This window comes from Canis lupus, chromosome 10 (assembly GCF_048164855.1).
Source record: "Canis lupus baileyi chromosome 10, mCanLup2.hap1, whole genome shotgun sequence".
NCBI lineage: Eukaryota > Metazoa > Chordata > Mammalia > Carnivora > Canidae > Canis > Canis lupus.
Genome location: NC_132847.1, coordinates 69,116,987 through 69,129,474, shown reverse-complemented (window position 1 = coordinate 69,129,474; position 12,488 = coordinate 69,116,987). Strand labels below are relative to the sequence as shown.

The following is a 12,488-nucleotide window of genomic DNA, read 5'->3' as shown; positions in this document are numbered from 1 at the left end:
ACTCTTGAAATTGGCTGGTGCGACTGAGCAGCTGGATTCAGGATTGTGGTTCACTAATTTCAATTTAAACTTTAATAGCTAACCTATGGCTAGTGGCTGCCCCATCGGACAGCACGTAGATAGATAAAGTGAAAACAAAAAAGTTAGGGGTCCTTTGTGGATTTCAGAGAACCCAGAAAATATTCCAAATCTCCTAGCCTGGTACTAGTAGATCATGAAATCATCATCTCTACCCAAAACACACAATGCTATCCATGGAGACACAAATGTGGTTTCTCTAGGACAAAATGGAACAACGGGGAGGGGCTGACTGGAATCCTCACCACTGCCGTGGACTCCCACCATGGGACACCTCATATCTTACTGGAAAAAGCACAGACTAGGAGTGGGCTGGGCTGGGCTGTTGCAGTGATACACGCTCAGTCAGTGTGGCAAGAACCCCCAACCAAAGCTAGAAATGCTGTCAAAGCAATGCCTCGGAACCCAGTCAGTACAGTGCGGGCCTTCTGTCCCTCGTTCTGCTTGAGAACTCTCTTTGTTCTGCATCCCTAGGAGGGGAGGGATGGCAGGAGCTCCACACAGCTAGCACAGAGAAAATGCATCCCCTCTAAAGCCTGTGAGGGGGCCCCCAAGATCCAGCCATACTCCCTCCCCTAGTTAGCCAGGGCCCTCTCTGGCCCAGGGGAGGGGAGGTCAGCCTCTGACTCCTCAGCCCCTCCATCACCCCAAGTGACCAGAATGCCGCCTCCTCGTGCACACAGCTGGAGGATTTGCACTAACATCCCCCACGTCACTGGACAGCAGAAAAGACTCACAATGAGCCTGCACAAGCGAAAGGATGTTATCTCCATTTTATAGACAAGAACACCAAGGTAGAGCGAAAGGATCTGGCTGCGGCCACGCTGCTAACAGTACAAGTGGTGACTCAGGGTATTGCTCGTCGCATTCCAGGACAGCGTGTAATTTCCCAGTGTGACCGTGAGCCCAACCACGCTACGGGCTGGGAAATGTGTTTGAATGAGCTAAGCTGAGACTACCGTCCTTGTTGAAAGCATCTTTGCGCACAGCTGGTGGTTATCTGAGAGGACCAGCCTTGGACCCCCAAACACCACAGGCTTTGTTGATAGAGCTGGTCAAACCAGCCCATGGTTGACAGGGCCTGAGCTTGAGACCACAAAGGGGTCCAGACAGCAGCCATGGAGAGGCCCCTCCATCACTAAGAGACAAGCAAAAGCTAGTCATCACCTGAGCTGCTCACAGAACTCTGTCAGGGTCTTTGATGCTGGTGGATAACGTGAATCAAAAGTTGACGTGCATGGGAATACCTTCCTTGCTGCCTTGTGTCCCTCTGCCCCTTCCTCCATCCCGCCCTCCTCACCCGGTCAGCCTCTGACCATCCCACATTCGGCCCTGCCTTTATGTGTCTTCATTCATGATTCAGTTGCTGGGGATACGGCTTGCCTCCATGGAGCTTACATTCTAGAAAGGAGGTAGATCGCACAGTAAAAGATATTAATAGATAGTGGATATGGTAGTGCTGAGTGGAGGAAAAAAAAAGAAAATAGGACAGGAAGATACGAAGTGCCAAGGGTCCGGGGAATGGTGGAGTTGTACACAGAGTAGCCAGCAAGGGCCTCAGTGAGAAGTTGCCTTTTAATTAGACATGAGATATATTTTTCTCATATGCTGTGGTTGCTTTTTTTTTTTTAACGTAGGACATTTCATCATGATTTTGAGATGGCCCTAGTAATCTGGTCCTTCACCACCCTGCTTTTCAAATGTAGAGAGGGAAAATGACTCCTTTTCTTTAACAAATAACAAGTTCCTCTTGGCAAGGAACAAGAGATGGGGAGGGATTTTTTTTTTTTTTTAAATACTTAAGGAACAGATAGAGCAAAGTATGGATTTTATTTGGATCACGATCTCGAAAAACATCTACAGAAACAGCATCTGAGACAACTGAGGAAAGAGATGCTAACTGGAAATTTGAGGATATCTTAAGAGCAAAACTTCAGGTGTGATAATAATGTGATTCTTTTTTTAAAAAGAACACTTGCATTTTAGAGATAAGTACTAAACATTTTTGTACAAAGCAATCTGATGCCTGGGATTTGCTTTAAAATAATCTGGGGTCCCCAGATTATGCTGAAGGGGGTGGCAGGTGGGAGCAGAGTTAGAACACCGTGGATCATGAATGCGCGGCTGCTTAGCTGGCTGTCGGCTAATGGGTAGGGCTAATGGGTACATGGAGGTTTGTTATCCTTCCCCCCTTCTACTTTTGGATGCCTCAATTTTTCCATAATAAAAGAGTTAAAACAATGGAAACATACTACCAGTCATCCAAACTGTTAATAACAAGCTAATAATAACCCCTGAACTACAATGACAACAGTGTTTGGAAGTTAAAGCACAGATTCAGTCTGTGGTTTGTTTGGCTTCCAATTTCTGTACTGGATTCTTTTCCAAGAAAATACCACAACGGTCAGCATCAACTGGAAGGTTCAACATTCCCTTTCCACACCCAGAGCTCATGCTCACGTCTTCTGCCAGTGAGACGGTGAGCTCACAAACTTAGAGGATGAGGAAGAGGTAGCACCAAAAGAGCCTCCAGTGCAAAAGGCCAGCAAGCTACCAAAGTCACCTGGAGTCCCAAAGGTTTTTAAGCAATTCAAACTTCATTGTAAGAGTGACATTAGGATTCAGGGTTGGGGAAGCAGATAAAAGCAGCAGGAACAGCTCAGCCACACGCGGAGAACTACAGAACAGAATGGTTCATATTCTGGGATGCCAGGGGCTGAGGAGACCCAAGGGGGATTCATGCAGAATAATGAGTGTTCAGTAATAAAGAAATATGCTCAAATGGGAATAAAAGATCAAATACCCAACATAGTACTGCGGTTTGTGTTGGGGTTTCCCTCTAGGACAGTATTTTCCTGCAGACAGGAACATGAGTCTAACCCTGGTCCTGGTGACAGAACTGATTGGATGAACTTAGGTTGCCCCTTTTGACATGCTCTTTTTACATATTCATTCTATCGCAAATGGACCACCTATGAGTTAAATTTTCTAGGGCAAGGTGGGTAATATTAAAATCACACATTTCCCTCTAGTTTTGAAAGATACTTGTTACAGAAAATTTGGAAAATAAAAACATACAAGAGGGGGGAAATCTCATCTCCTAGGCATAGCCAGTAACACCTCATGTCTTTACTTCTAGTTTTTTCCCTCGAATGACTTCTTTGATGTCTCCCATTTCTGTGTTTTCTCTTCCTGGCAGTCTGTTAATTTTATTGGATACTGAGGCCTGGTCCTCTAATTTACCTATTTTTTTCCCCTCTCAAATTCTCTTTTTGTTTCCCTTTACATGTGATTTTACTTTTTCTCCTAACTCTTCTATTTTTTCCCATTTCTATCATGATTTTAATACTCATTTCTTTGTTCACTAGATACTAAAAAAAAAAAAAAAAAAAAAAAAGTCTTGTTTTATGCTTGTGACATCTCTTTTTGAAGATATTAATGAGTTTTTTTTCCTGGAAATTTTCTTTTCCTTCAATGATGTTTCAGGAAATATATATTTTTTTCTTTCTTTTTATTTCATATACATGTTAGAATCTTCTCTTAAATATTCAGGGACCTTCTCTGCCCACTCATCCAAGGGGGAGACACTATAAAACTGAAAGCTCTCTGCACATAGAGGGCTTGTTGACAATTCTCTACAGGGACTCTGCTGGGTCATTTCATTGTGGATCCTTCCCGATTACCAGTATCTTCAAATCTCTTCTTGCCCTGTTTGGATTTTTATAGAAAAGGCTCTTCTAATCCCTGCAGGGAAGATAGAACGCTAAGAGCCAAGCACAGGAAGAAGACTAAGAGTCAACATTTTGTAATCTTTTACTTTACATCCTGATTTAGGGATTTTAAGCCCCAATCTCAACTGTGCTTGGGATCCCTGGATCCAGAGATTGTTCTGATTGTTCATTTTTATATATTTTTCCATCTTTTTAAAACATTTGAGATCATGTACATTTCTACATCCTGTTCATTTTTTTTTTTTCAAGAAATCACGCCTTCGATACATAATTATTTTTGTTTAGGACAAAGGAACTCCCCCACACTGCCCCCCCCCCAATCTTCCAAAATGTCTGTTTTTTGGTTTCAAAGGCAGTGGAAGTGGCCAACCTGAAGCCTAGTTGCTTGACTCATTAGCTCCACCTTGTGGCTCATACTGGAAAAGGTGAGCAAGCTGAAAAAAACCACAATGAAAAAACCACATTTGGAAAAAGCTATCTATTCGAGAACATTGTTCAAAGTATCTCCAATTCAGATATATTTTTTAAAGGTTTTACTTATTTATTCATGAGACACAGAGAGAGAGAGAGAGAGAGAGAGAGAGAGAGAGAGAGAGAGAGAGGCAGAGACACAAGCAGAGGGAGAAGCAGGCCCCACACAGGGAGCCCAACGTGGGACTTGATCCCAGGACTCCAGGATCACACCCTGGGCCGAAGGCAGCACTAAACCACTGAGCCACCCAGGGATCCCCAGTATGTCCGATTCAAAGACGAACTATGTCTTTAAAACCAAACGTCTGCATCCACATCTCACATCCCTAACCACAATCGCCAATGACCTCCATATTATTAAATATAATGGTTACTGTGGATCATGCTCCTTCTAAAAACATTTCTCTTGGCTTCCTCTACTTTTTTTCTCCTACTACATTACCAATCCTTCTGAGTCTCCTTTTCTACTTGTTCCTCCTCCTAATTAGGTACTAGGCCACTAAATACTGTCATGCCTCAGAGTCAGGCCCAGACTAGTTACCTGGATCTCATCTCACTAGATGGTCTACTGCCTTCCCATGGAGTTAAATGCCTATATGCAAACAACTCCCAAATTTCTATTTCCACTCTGAACTAAACTCATAATCAATTGCCATGACATCTCTAATGACTATTAGGCATTTTTGAACTCAATTTGATTCCCAACTGCCCAATCTTGCTCTACCCTGAACCTCCCCATCCTAATGAACCGTAACCACAGTCCAAAAGCCCAGGAATCCCCTCCTTTTCTGACTTCACATTAATACAGCAGCAAGTCTGGTTGGCCTTTCATCCAAAACCTACCCAAATCCAGCACTGTAGCCCAAGCTCTACCACCATAGTTACTGGCCGCATGGCTCCCTGTGATAATTTTCCTAAATGTCTCCCTGACTCCACTCTCATTTCCTTCAACCCACTTTCCATATTGTTGTAGCACTAGGTGTCTTCTTAAAGTGAAAACTGTATCCGGTCAATCCCCCACATTAACCCGAATACCTTCCCTTTTGTTCCTAAGACTAAAATCCAGACTCTTACCAACCATGGCCTTTAAGATGCTACTACTATGCATGTCCTGGTCTCTATCTCTTTGAGTTCACCTCTTTCTACTTGCTCCCTTGCTCGTTGGATTCCTCTCACATCTGCCTTTCTAATCTGCAAAGAAACCAAAAAAAGCGCATTTCTGCTTTAGAACCTTTGCACCAGCTATTCATTTTGCCTATAACACCCAATCCTCTGATCCTTGCACAGACAACTCCTACATGTTATTCGAGTCTCCAGCCAAAGCCACCTCTTCTGTGTGGCTTTTCCTCACCAACCTCTTCTGGCTCTCAATCCACCCTAGTCATTCAGCAAGATAAGCATGCTCCTTGACTTGTAGGTAAACCCATCTCTTAAAAATAACAAGATACAGGTCATGCAGTAGTTACATATCTGTTAATGTTTCTAATTGACCACAATGTCACATTCAATTAAACAGTTGCTAACCACCTTCTATGAATAAGGCAGTATGGGAAATAAGATGGTTCTACTCCAATCTTCTTAAAGCTTCTCCTACTTGTGTCCTGGTCATAAGAATACCAATACTCAAAAGGCACTGCCTAAAATTTGTAAGGACTCTAGGATGTTCTCTCCCAGCCCATCACTATCTTAATAATTATGTTTTCCCCACACATAGTCTATAGGATGTAAGATCCCATTTAAGGGCTTACCTGCACATGTCTTCGGAGTGTTTAACTGGAGTCCCGGGCCTGAGGGTCACTTTGGTACCCCTCCCTCTCACACACTGTTCATTATCTCTCCTTGGCATCCTTGAAATACATGACCTCAGCCATCTTTTTAGGACAAGCTGTCCTCGTTGTTCACTGAACATTGTCCATGTGTTCCACGTGCCTGATAACAATCCTACTTTTTCTGTCCTTTCTTTCTACCTTCAAAGGGAACAGAATGTATCCAGGCACAGGTGCATTTCAACAGACACAATTTGAGTGAGACTCAGTCTCAAAAAACAGGAAATGATCTGGTTTGCTTCTTGGCCAAGAGTAAAGACACAGATACAAGGTGACTTCTCATTAGAACTGTGGCCATGGAATAAAGAAAAGATTTGCCGATGGGGCTCTATCTCCTCATCTAGCAAATGAGAAAGATAGACAAGATGATCTAGATCTAGGACATGAAGTCACTCGAGAGACCTTTTCAAATCCAGAGAGGAACCCCAACCTTAGCCCCTAATGGGAGAGGGCTTCAATGATCTCCAGCATTTTCTCCATGCAGGACTCAGCTTAGACCCACAACTACTTCAAACTCCTATGTCACAGGCCTCTCATTCCAAACGATGAGGATGTATACTCACTTTGGTCCACTCGGGGCCATCATAAGACCTCCCCACCAAAACAAAACTGGAAGGACTGGCTCGGGCCTGAAGACCATACGATAGTGGATACTGAACGTGACACAACCAGGCCTTCGACAAGCTCTCAACTCTATGTTGAGTTTTCGTGCTGAATAGCAAAGTCTATCTCACTTATCCCACAAATCAGAAAGTTATTTTTGAAATGAGACTGTATGACTCTCTCAGAGGAGTAAATTTCAGCTAAGAATTCTTAGAGAGGAGCAATATCTACAAGGCAAAGGCAGGGGAGCCACTTAAGACATCTATCCCCCTCTCCCGGTGTCTTTAGACCTGGCCACACAGACCTTGGCAAACATTAGGAATTTGAAATAGTTGAACGTCAGTCTGGTCTTGCATGGAGAAAATGCTGGAGATCATGGACCCACGTAGTTGTGGCTCTGTCATCAAGTCACTCTGTCTTACCCAGACTGCTCTGCAGAGACATTTTCCTGTTGGAAAGCATGGAAGTGGGTAGATGGTATTTCCTTCTAACCAGGCTTAGCTCAGCTCACCAATGAGGCAGAGCAAGGGTTTCAGAGACCACCAGTCAACACTTCCTCCTTCCTATGCCCTTTCCAGAAAACACCTCATACACTCCCATTCTCCCAGCCTAATTAACCTGATTAATGTTTATTGAGGCTTAGTGAATGAGAAACTCTATATGCCTCACACAGGGGGTGAAGAAAGCGAGAAAACAAACAAGTGTTTCTTTGATGTAGAACTTCAATTACTCACATAAGCTTATGTCTCACTGTCTAATAATATTTTAATAAAGATGCCAGATAAACCTGAGCTAAATGACAATTTAAAATCCTGCTCCAAGTACACAAATATATTAAGTACTAATAAACCTGCCACATGCAAGAACAAAGTAATTTGTATTGTAATATCCCAGGACTGTGTATGCATCAGATTTTCTGTCTGGCAAGGTTAAGGGAGCATTTTGGATGAAGGTTGTGTCTATTTAAGAGACAAATTCAAAGACTACCCAGGGATTGTAGAAATTTACTTTTGTTCACAAAAACAGAGGCTATTAACTTTATAAGGAAAGCAAAATATTCTGGCTCATTTTAAGCAAGTCAGGGTGCCTTTTGGTTTTTTGTTTGTTTGTTTCAGTGGAAATAGGCTTTTATTTTTTTTGTAATAAATTTATTTTTTATTGGTGTTCAATTTGCCAACATACAGAATAACACCCAGTGCTCATCCCGTCAAGTGCTCCCCTCAGTGCCCGTCACCCATTCACCCCCACCCCCCGCCCTCCTCCCCTTCCACCACCCCTAGTTCATTTCCCAGAGTTAGGAGTCTTTATGTTCTGTCTCCCTTTCTGATATTTCCCACACATTTCTTCTCCCTTCCCTTATATTCTCTTTCACTATTGTTTATATTCCCCAAATGAATGAGACCATATAATGTTTGTCCTTCCCTGATTGACTTATTTCACTCAGCATAATACCCTCCAGTTCCATCCACGTTGAAGCAAATGGTGGGTATTTGTCATTTCTAATGGCTGAGTAATATTCCATTCAGTATACATAAACTACAAACAGTATATTCCATTGTATACATAAACCACATCTTCTTTATCCATTCATCTTTCGATGGACATCGAGGCTCCTTCCACAGTTTGGCTATTGTGGACATTGCTGCTAGAAACATCGGGGTGCAGGTGTCCTGGCGTTTCATTGCATCTGTATCTTTAGGGTAAATCCCCAACAGTGCAATTGCTGGGTCGTAGGGCAGATCTAGTTTTAACTCTTTGAGGAACCTCCACACAGTCTTCCAGAGCGGCTGCACCATTTCACATTCCCACCAACAGTGCAGGAGGGTTCCCTTTTCTCCGCATCCCCTCCAACATTTGTGGTTTCCTGCCTTGTTAATTTTCCCCATTCTCACTGGTGTGAGGTGGTATCTCATTGTGGTTTTGATTTGTATTTCCCTGATGGCAAGTGATGCAGAGCATTTTCTCGTGTGCGTGTTGGCCATGTCTATGTCTTCCTCTGTGAGATTTCTCTTCATGTCTTTTGCCCATTTCATGATTGGATTGTTTGTTTCTTTGATGTTGAGTTTAATAAGTTCTTTATAGATCTTGGAAACTAGCCCTTTATCTGATACGTCATTTGCAAATATCTTCTCCCATTCTGTAGGTTGTCTTTTAGTTTTGCTGACTGTATCCTTTGCTGTGCAAAAGCTTCTTATCTTGATGAAGTCCCAATAGTTCATTTTTGCTTTTGTTTCTTTTGCCTTCGTGGATGTGGATGTATCTTGCAAGAAGTTACTGTGGCCAAGTTCAGAAAGGGTGTTGCCTGTGTTCTCCTCTAGGATTTTGATGGAATCTTGTCTCACATTTACATCTTTCATCCATTTTGAGTTTATCTTTGTGTATGGTGCAAGAGAGTGGTCTAGTTTCATTCTTCTGCATGTGGATGTCCAATTTTCCCAGCACCATTTATTGAAGAGACTGTCTTTCTTCCAATGGATAGTCTTTCCTCCTTTATCAAATATTAGTTGACCATAAAGTTCAGGGTCCACTTCTGGGTTCTCTATTCTGTTCCACTGATCTATGTGTCTGTTTTTGTGCCAGTACCACACTGTCTTGATGACCACAGCTTTGTAGTACAACCTGAAATCTGGCATTGTGATGCCCCCAGATATGGTTTCTTTTTTAAAATTCCCCTGGCTATTTGGGGTCTTTTCTGATTCCACACAAATCTTAAAATAATTTGTTCTAACTCTCTGAACAAAGTCCATGGCATTTTGATAGGGATTGCATTAAACGTGTAAATTGCCCTGGGTAACATTGACATTTTCACAATATTAATTCTGCCAATCCATGAGCATGGATTTTAGGGCATAAATCCTTTACCTCTTTGGTTAGGTTTATTCCTAGGTATCTTATGCTTTTGGGGGCAATTGTAAATGGGATTGACTCCTTAATTTCTCTTTCTTCAGTCTCATTGTTAGTGTATAGAAATGCCACTGATTTCTGGGCATTGATTTTGTGTCTTGCTACACTACCGAATTGCTGTATGAGTCCTAGAAATCTTGGAGTGTTTGTTTGTTTTTGAGATATAACCGACATACATTATATTAGTTTCAGGTATACAACACAATGATTTGATATTTGTATATATTGTGACATGATCACCATGGTAAGATTAGTTAACATCCATCACCACACATGGCTATAAATTTTTCTTTGATAAGGACTTTAAACTTATGGATAAAGAAGATGTGGTCTATGTGTACAATGGAATATTCCTCAGCCATTAGATATGACGAATACCCACCATTTGCTTCAACATGGATAGAACTGGAGGGTATTATGCTGAGTGAGGTTAAGTCAATCGGACAAGGACAAACATTATATGGTCTCATTCATTTGGGGAATATAAAAAATAGTGGAAGGGAATAGAAGGGAAGGGAAAGAAAATGAATGGGAAATATGTCTCTGAGGGAGACAGAACATGATAGAATCCTAACTCTGGGAAACAAACAAGGGGTAGTGGAAGGGGAGGTGGGCGGGGGGACAGAGTGACTGGGTGACAGGCACTGAGGGGGGGGCGCTTGGCAGGATGAGCACTGGGTGTTATGCTATATGTTGGCAAATCGAACTCCAATAAAAAAAATACAAAAAATTTTTGAAAATCATATAAATAAAAATTTTTAAAAAAGAACTTAAGCTCTACTCTATTATCAAGTTTCAAATATACAATACAGTATTACCTATAGTCACCATGCTGTGCGTGATATCCCGTGACTTATTACTTATAACTGGACATTTGTACCTTTTGACTATCCTCACCCATTCCACCCACCCCCAACGCCAAAATGTCTTTCTACATTTGTTTCAGCCACAGAATTAAATATGCCATGTGTACGTCTCATTAAAAAACAAAACAAAAAAACAATGTAATAGAGGAAAATGAGTGAGAGATTTATGGAATCAGGAACCATGGTTTTCAGCCTCAGTTCCAGTAATTACCAACAAAACTGCCTCAGGCTACTGATCTCACATCTGAGTTTTATCCTTATCTTCACCATCACTACCATCATTTTCACCTTACAGATAAGGAAATTCATACCATCTCCCTGCCTACTGTGAGATCCAGACCCAATCCTGTCTTTGAAAGTGTTTTATTATCAGCTTCATAGAGTACACATCAGACACTGATTCATTCTATCTAGCAGGAACATTTTCCATTGTCCACAAATTAATACGTATCAAGAGCCTTAAAAGGTTCATACCCGGTAAAACAAAATGGAACACAGGTAATGGGTATACGGAAGTTTATCATACTATTCTCTTTGCTTCTATTGTATGCTTGAAGTTTTCCATAAGGGTTTCTTTTTAAGTTTTTATAACTAGTTGATTCATTACTTTTTATTTCCCTTAAGGTGTAGAATATTTTCAAATTGCTATGATTTTTCTGGTTTTCCATGTGTACAATCCAAAGTTATCTGATGAGTTGCTCTCAAGAGGTTCCTGTCAATTCTTACCGAGATCCTTCTTAAAGGGGTGCCCTAGATATGCCCCCCAAAACAGATCAATAAACCAGAGGTCTCCTTTGGGAAGCAGGAAGAGGAGCTACCTTGGAAAGCCTGACTTTTCTCTAGCTGGTATCACATCATAGGAGCCTCTATAGCTGTGCTCTCAAACTAGTCAAAGTGTAGGCTAGGGTAGTTTCTAGTGTGGGCATTAAAGCATCCGACCCCATCCTTATTCTGCATTTAAAATTTGAGGTTGCAAATCATTGGTCCTCACGGCTCTTGTCTTTTCTCGTCCGTTGCTGCTAAACCAAAACCATTCTGATTCTTATCCCATTTGCACATCACCTCCCTCCCCCTCTTTCTTTAAAAGTTTTCAAAATCCTGTAAGTTTTGTTCTAAAATTTTACAGTGATATGCTGTGGGTTGGATCTCTCTTCTTCATTCCTTTGGCAATCAGCATGTCCTTTTAATCTAAAAACTCACATCATCAGCTTTGGAAGATTTTCTTGTATTATTTTTGTAAGTTCCTGCCATCAGTCTTTGTTCTCTCGGTTAGGAACTCTTATCAGACAGATGCTGAACCTTTGAGAGTAATCTTCGCTGTCTCCTATCATTCTTTCACATTCTCAGTATTTTTGCTTTTTTGTTCTACTTTCCAACTACTTGGTTTCCTTCTTTTACTTCCCAAGATTTCCTCAACCCCATCTTTCGATTTTACTCTTCAATTTTCATCTCAGCAAATCGGATTTTAACTCCCAGGAGCTCTAATTAACCAATTGTTCTTCTCCCACAGCATGTTGTTCTTGTTGAGTAGATGTCATATCCGTGAAATCTCAGAGAACATTAAGAGTTTCTTCTACGCTGTTTTCCTTCATTCAATTCACACACCTGATTTGCCATGTGTTCTATTTACATGCCTATGCGTCAGTCCGTCTATGTGATCCTGCCCACCCAGGAAGAAATAGTAAGTTACTTTCTGAAAGTGATTGAAACAAGGAACGTACTCAAGCGTATTGAAGTGAGCCAGCTCACCTTCATAGAGTCGGAGTATAAAATATATTCCCTGAGCACAGGTAGGAAGTCTTCCGTCATGTCATCTGTTAGCTCCTCCAAGGCTGTTGAGCAGTTGCCAATGCAAGCAGACACGCCCTCCAGGGGCTCTGAGAGCTCCCCCTCCAACGCGCTCCACGTGGAGTACACAGGCCCATACTCTCTCAGCTCCACGAGGTACTCTAAAGGGAGAAGGCAACTAATTAAGACTTGGTGGATAATTAAGAACACCAACAGTATTA

General features: G+C 41.8%; 1 protein-coding gene across 1 annotated transcript in view; it reads right to left on the bottom strand.

Moving 5' to 3' along the window:
* The window catches only part of SNX30 (sorting nexin family member 30), a 106,673-nt gene that overhangs the window by 19,446 nt on the left and 74,739 nt on the right, over positions 1-12,488 (bottom strand). The window contains 1 exon segment of the mRNA XM_072842372.1: positions 12,229-12,428. Coding sequence (XP_072698473.1) covers positions 12,229-12,428 — 200 coding nt within the window.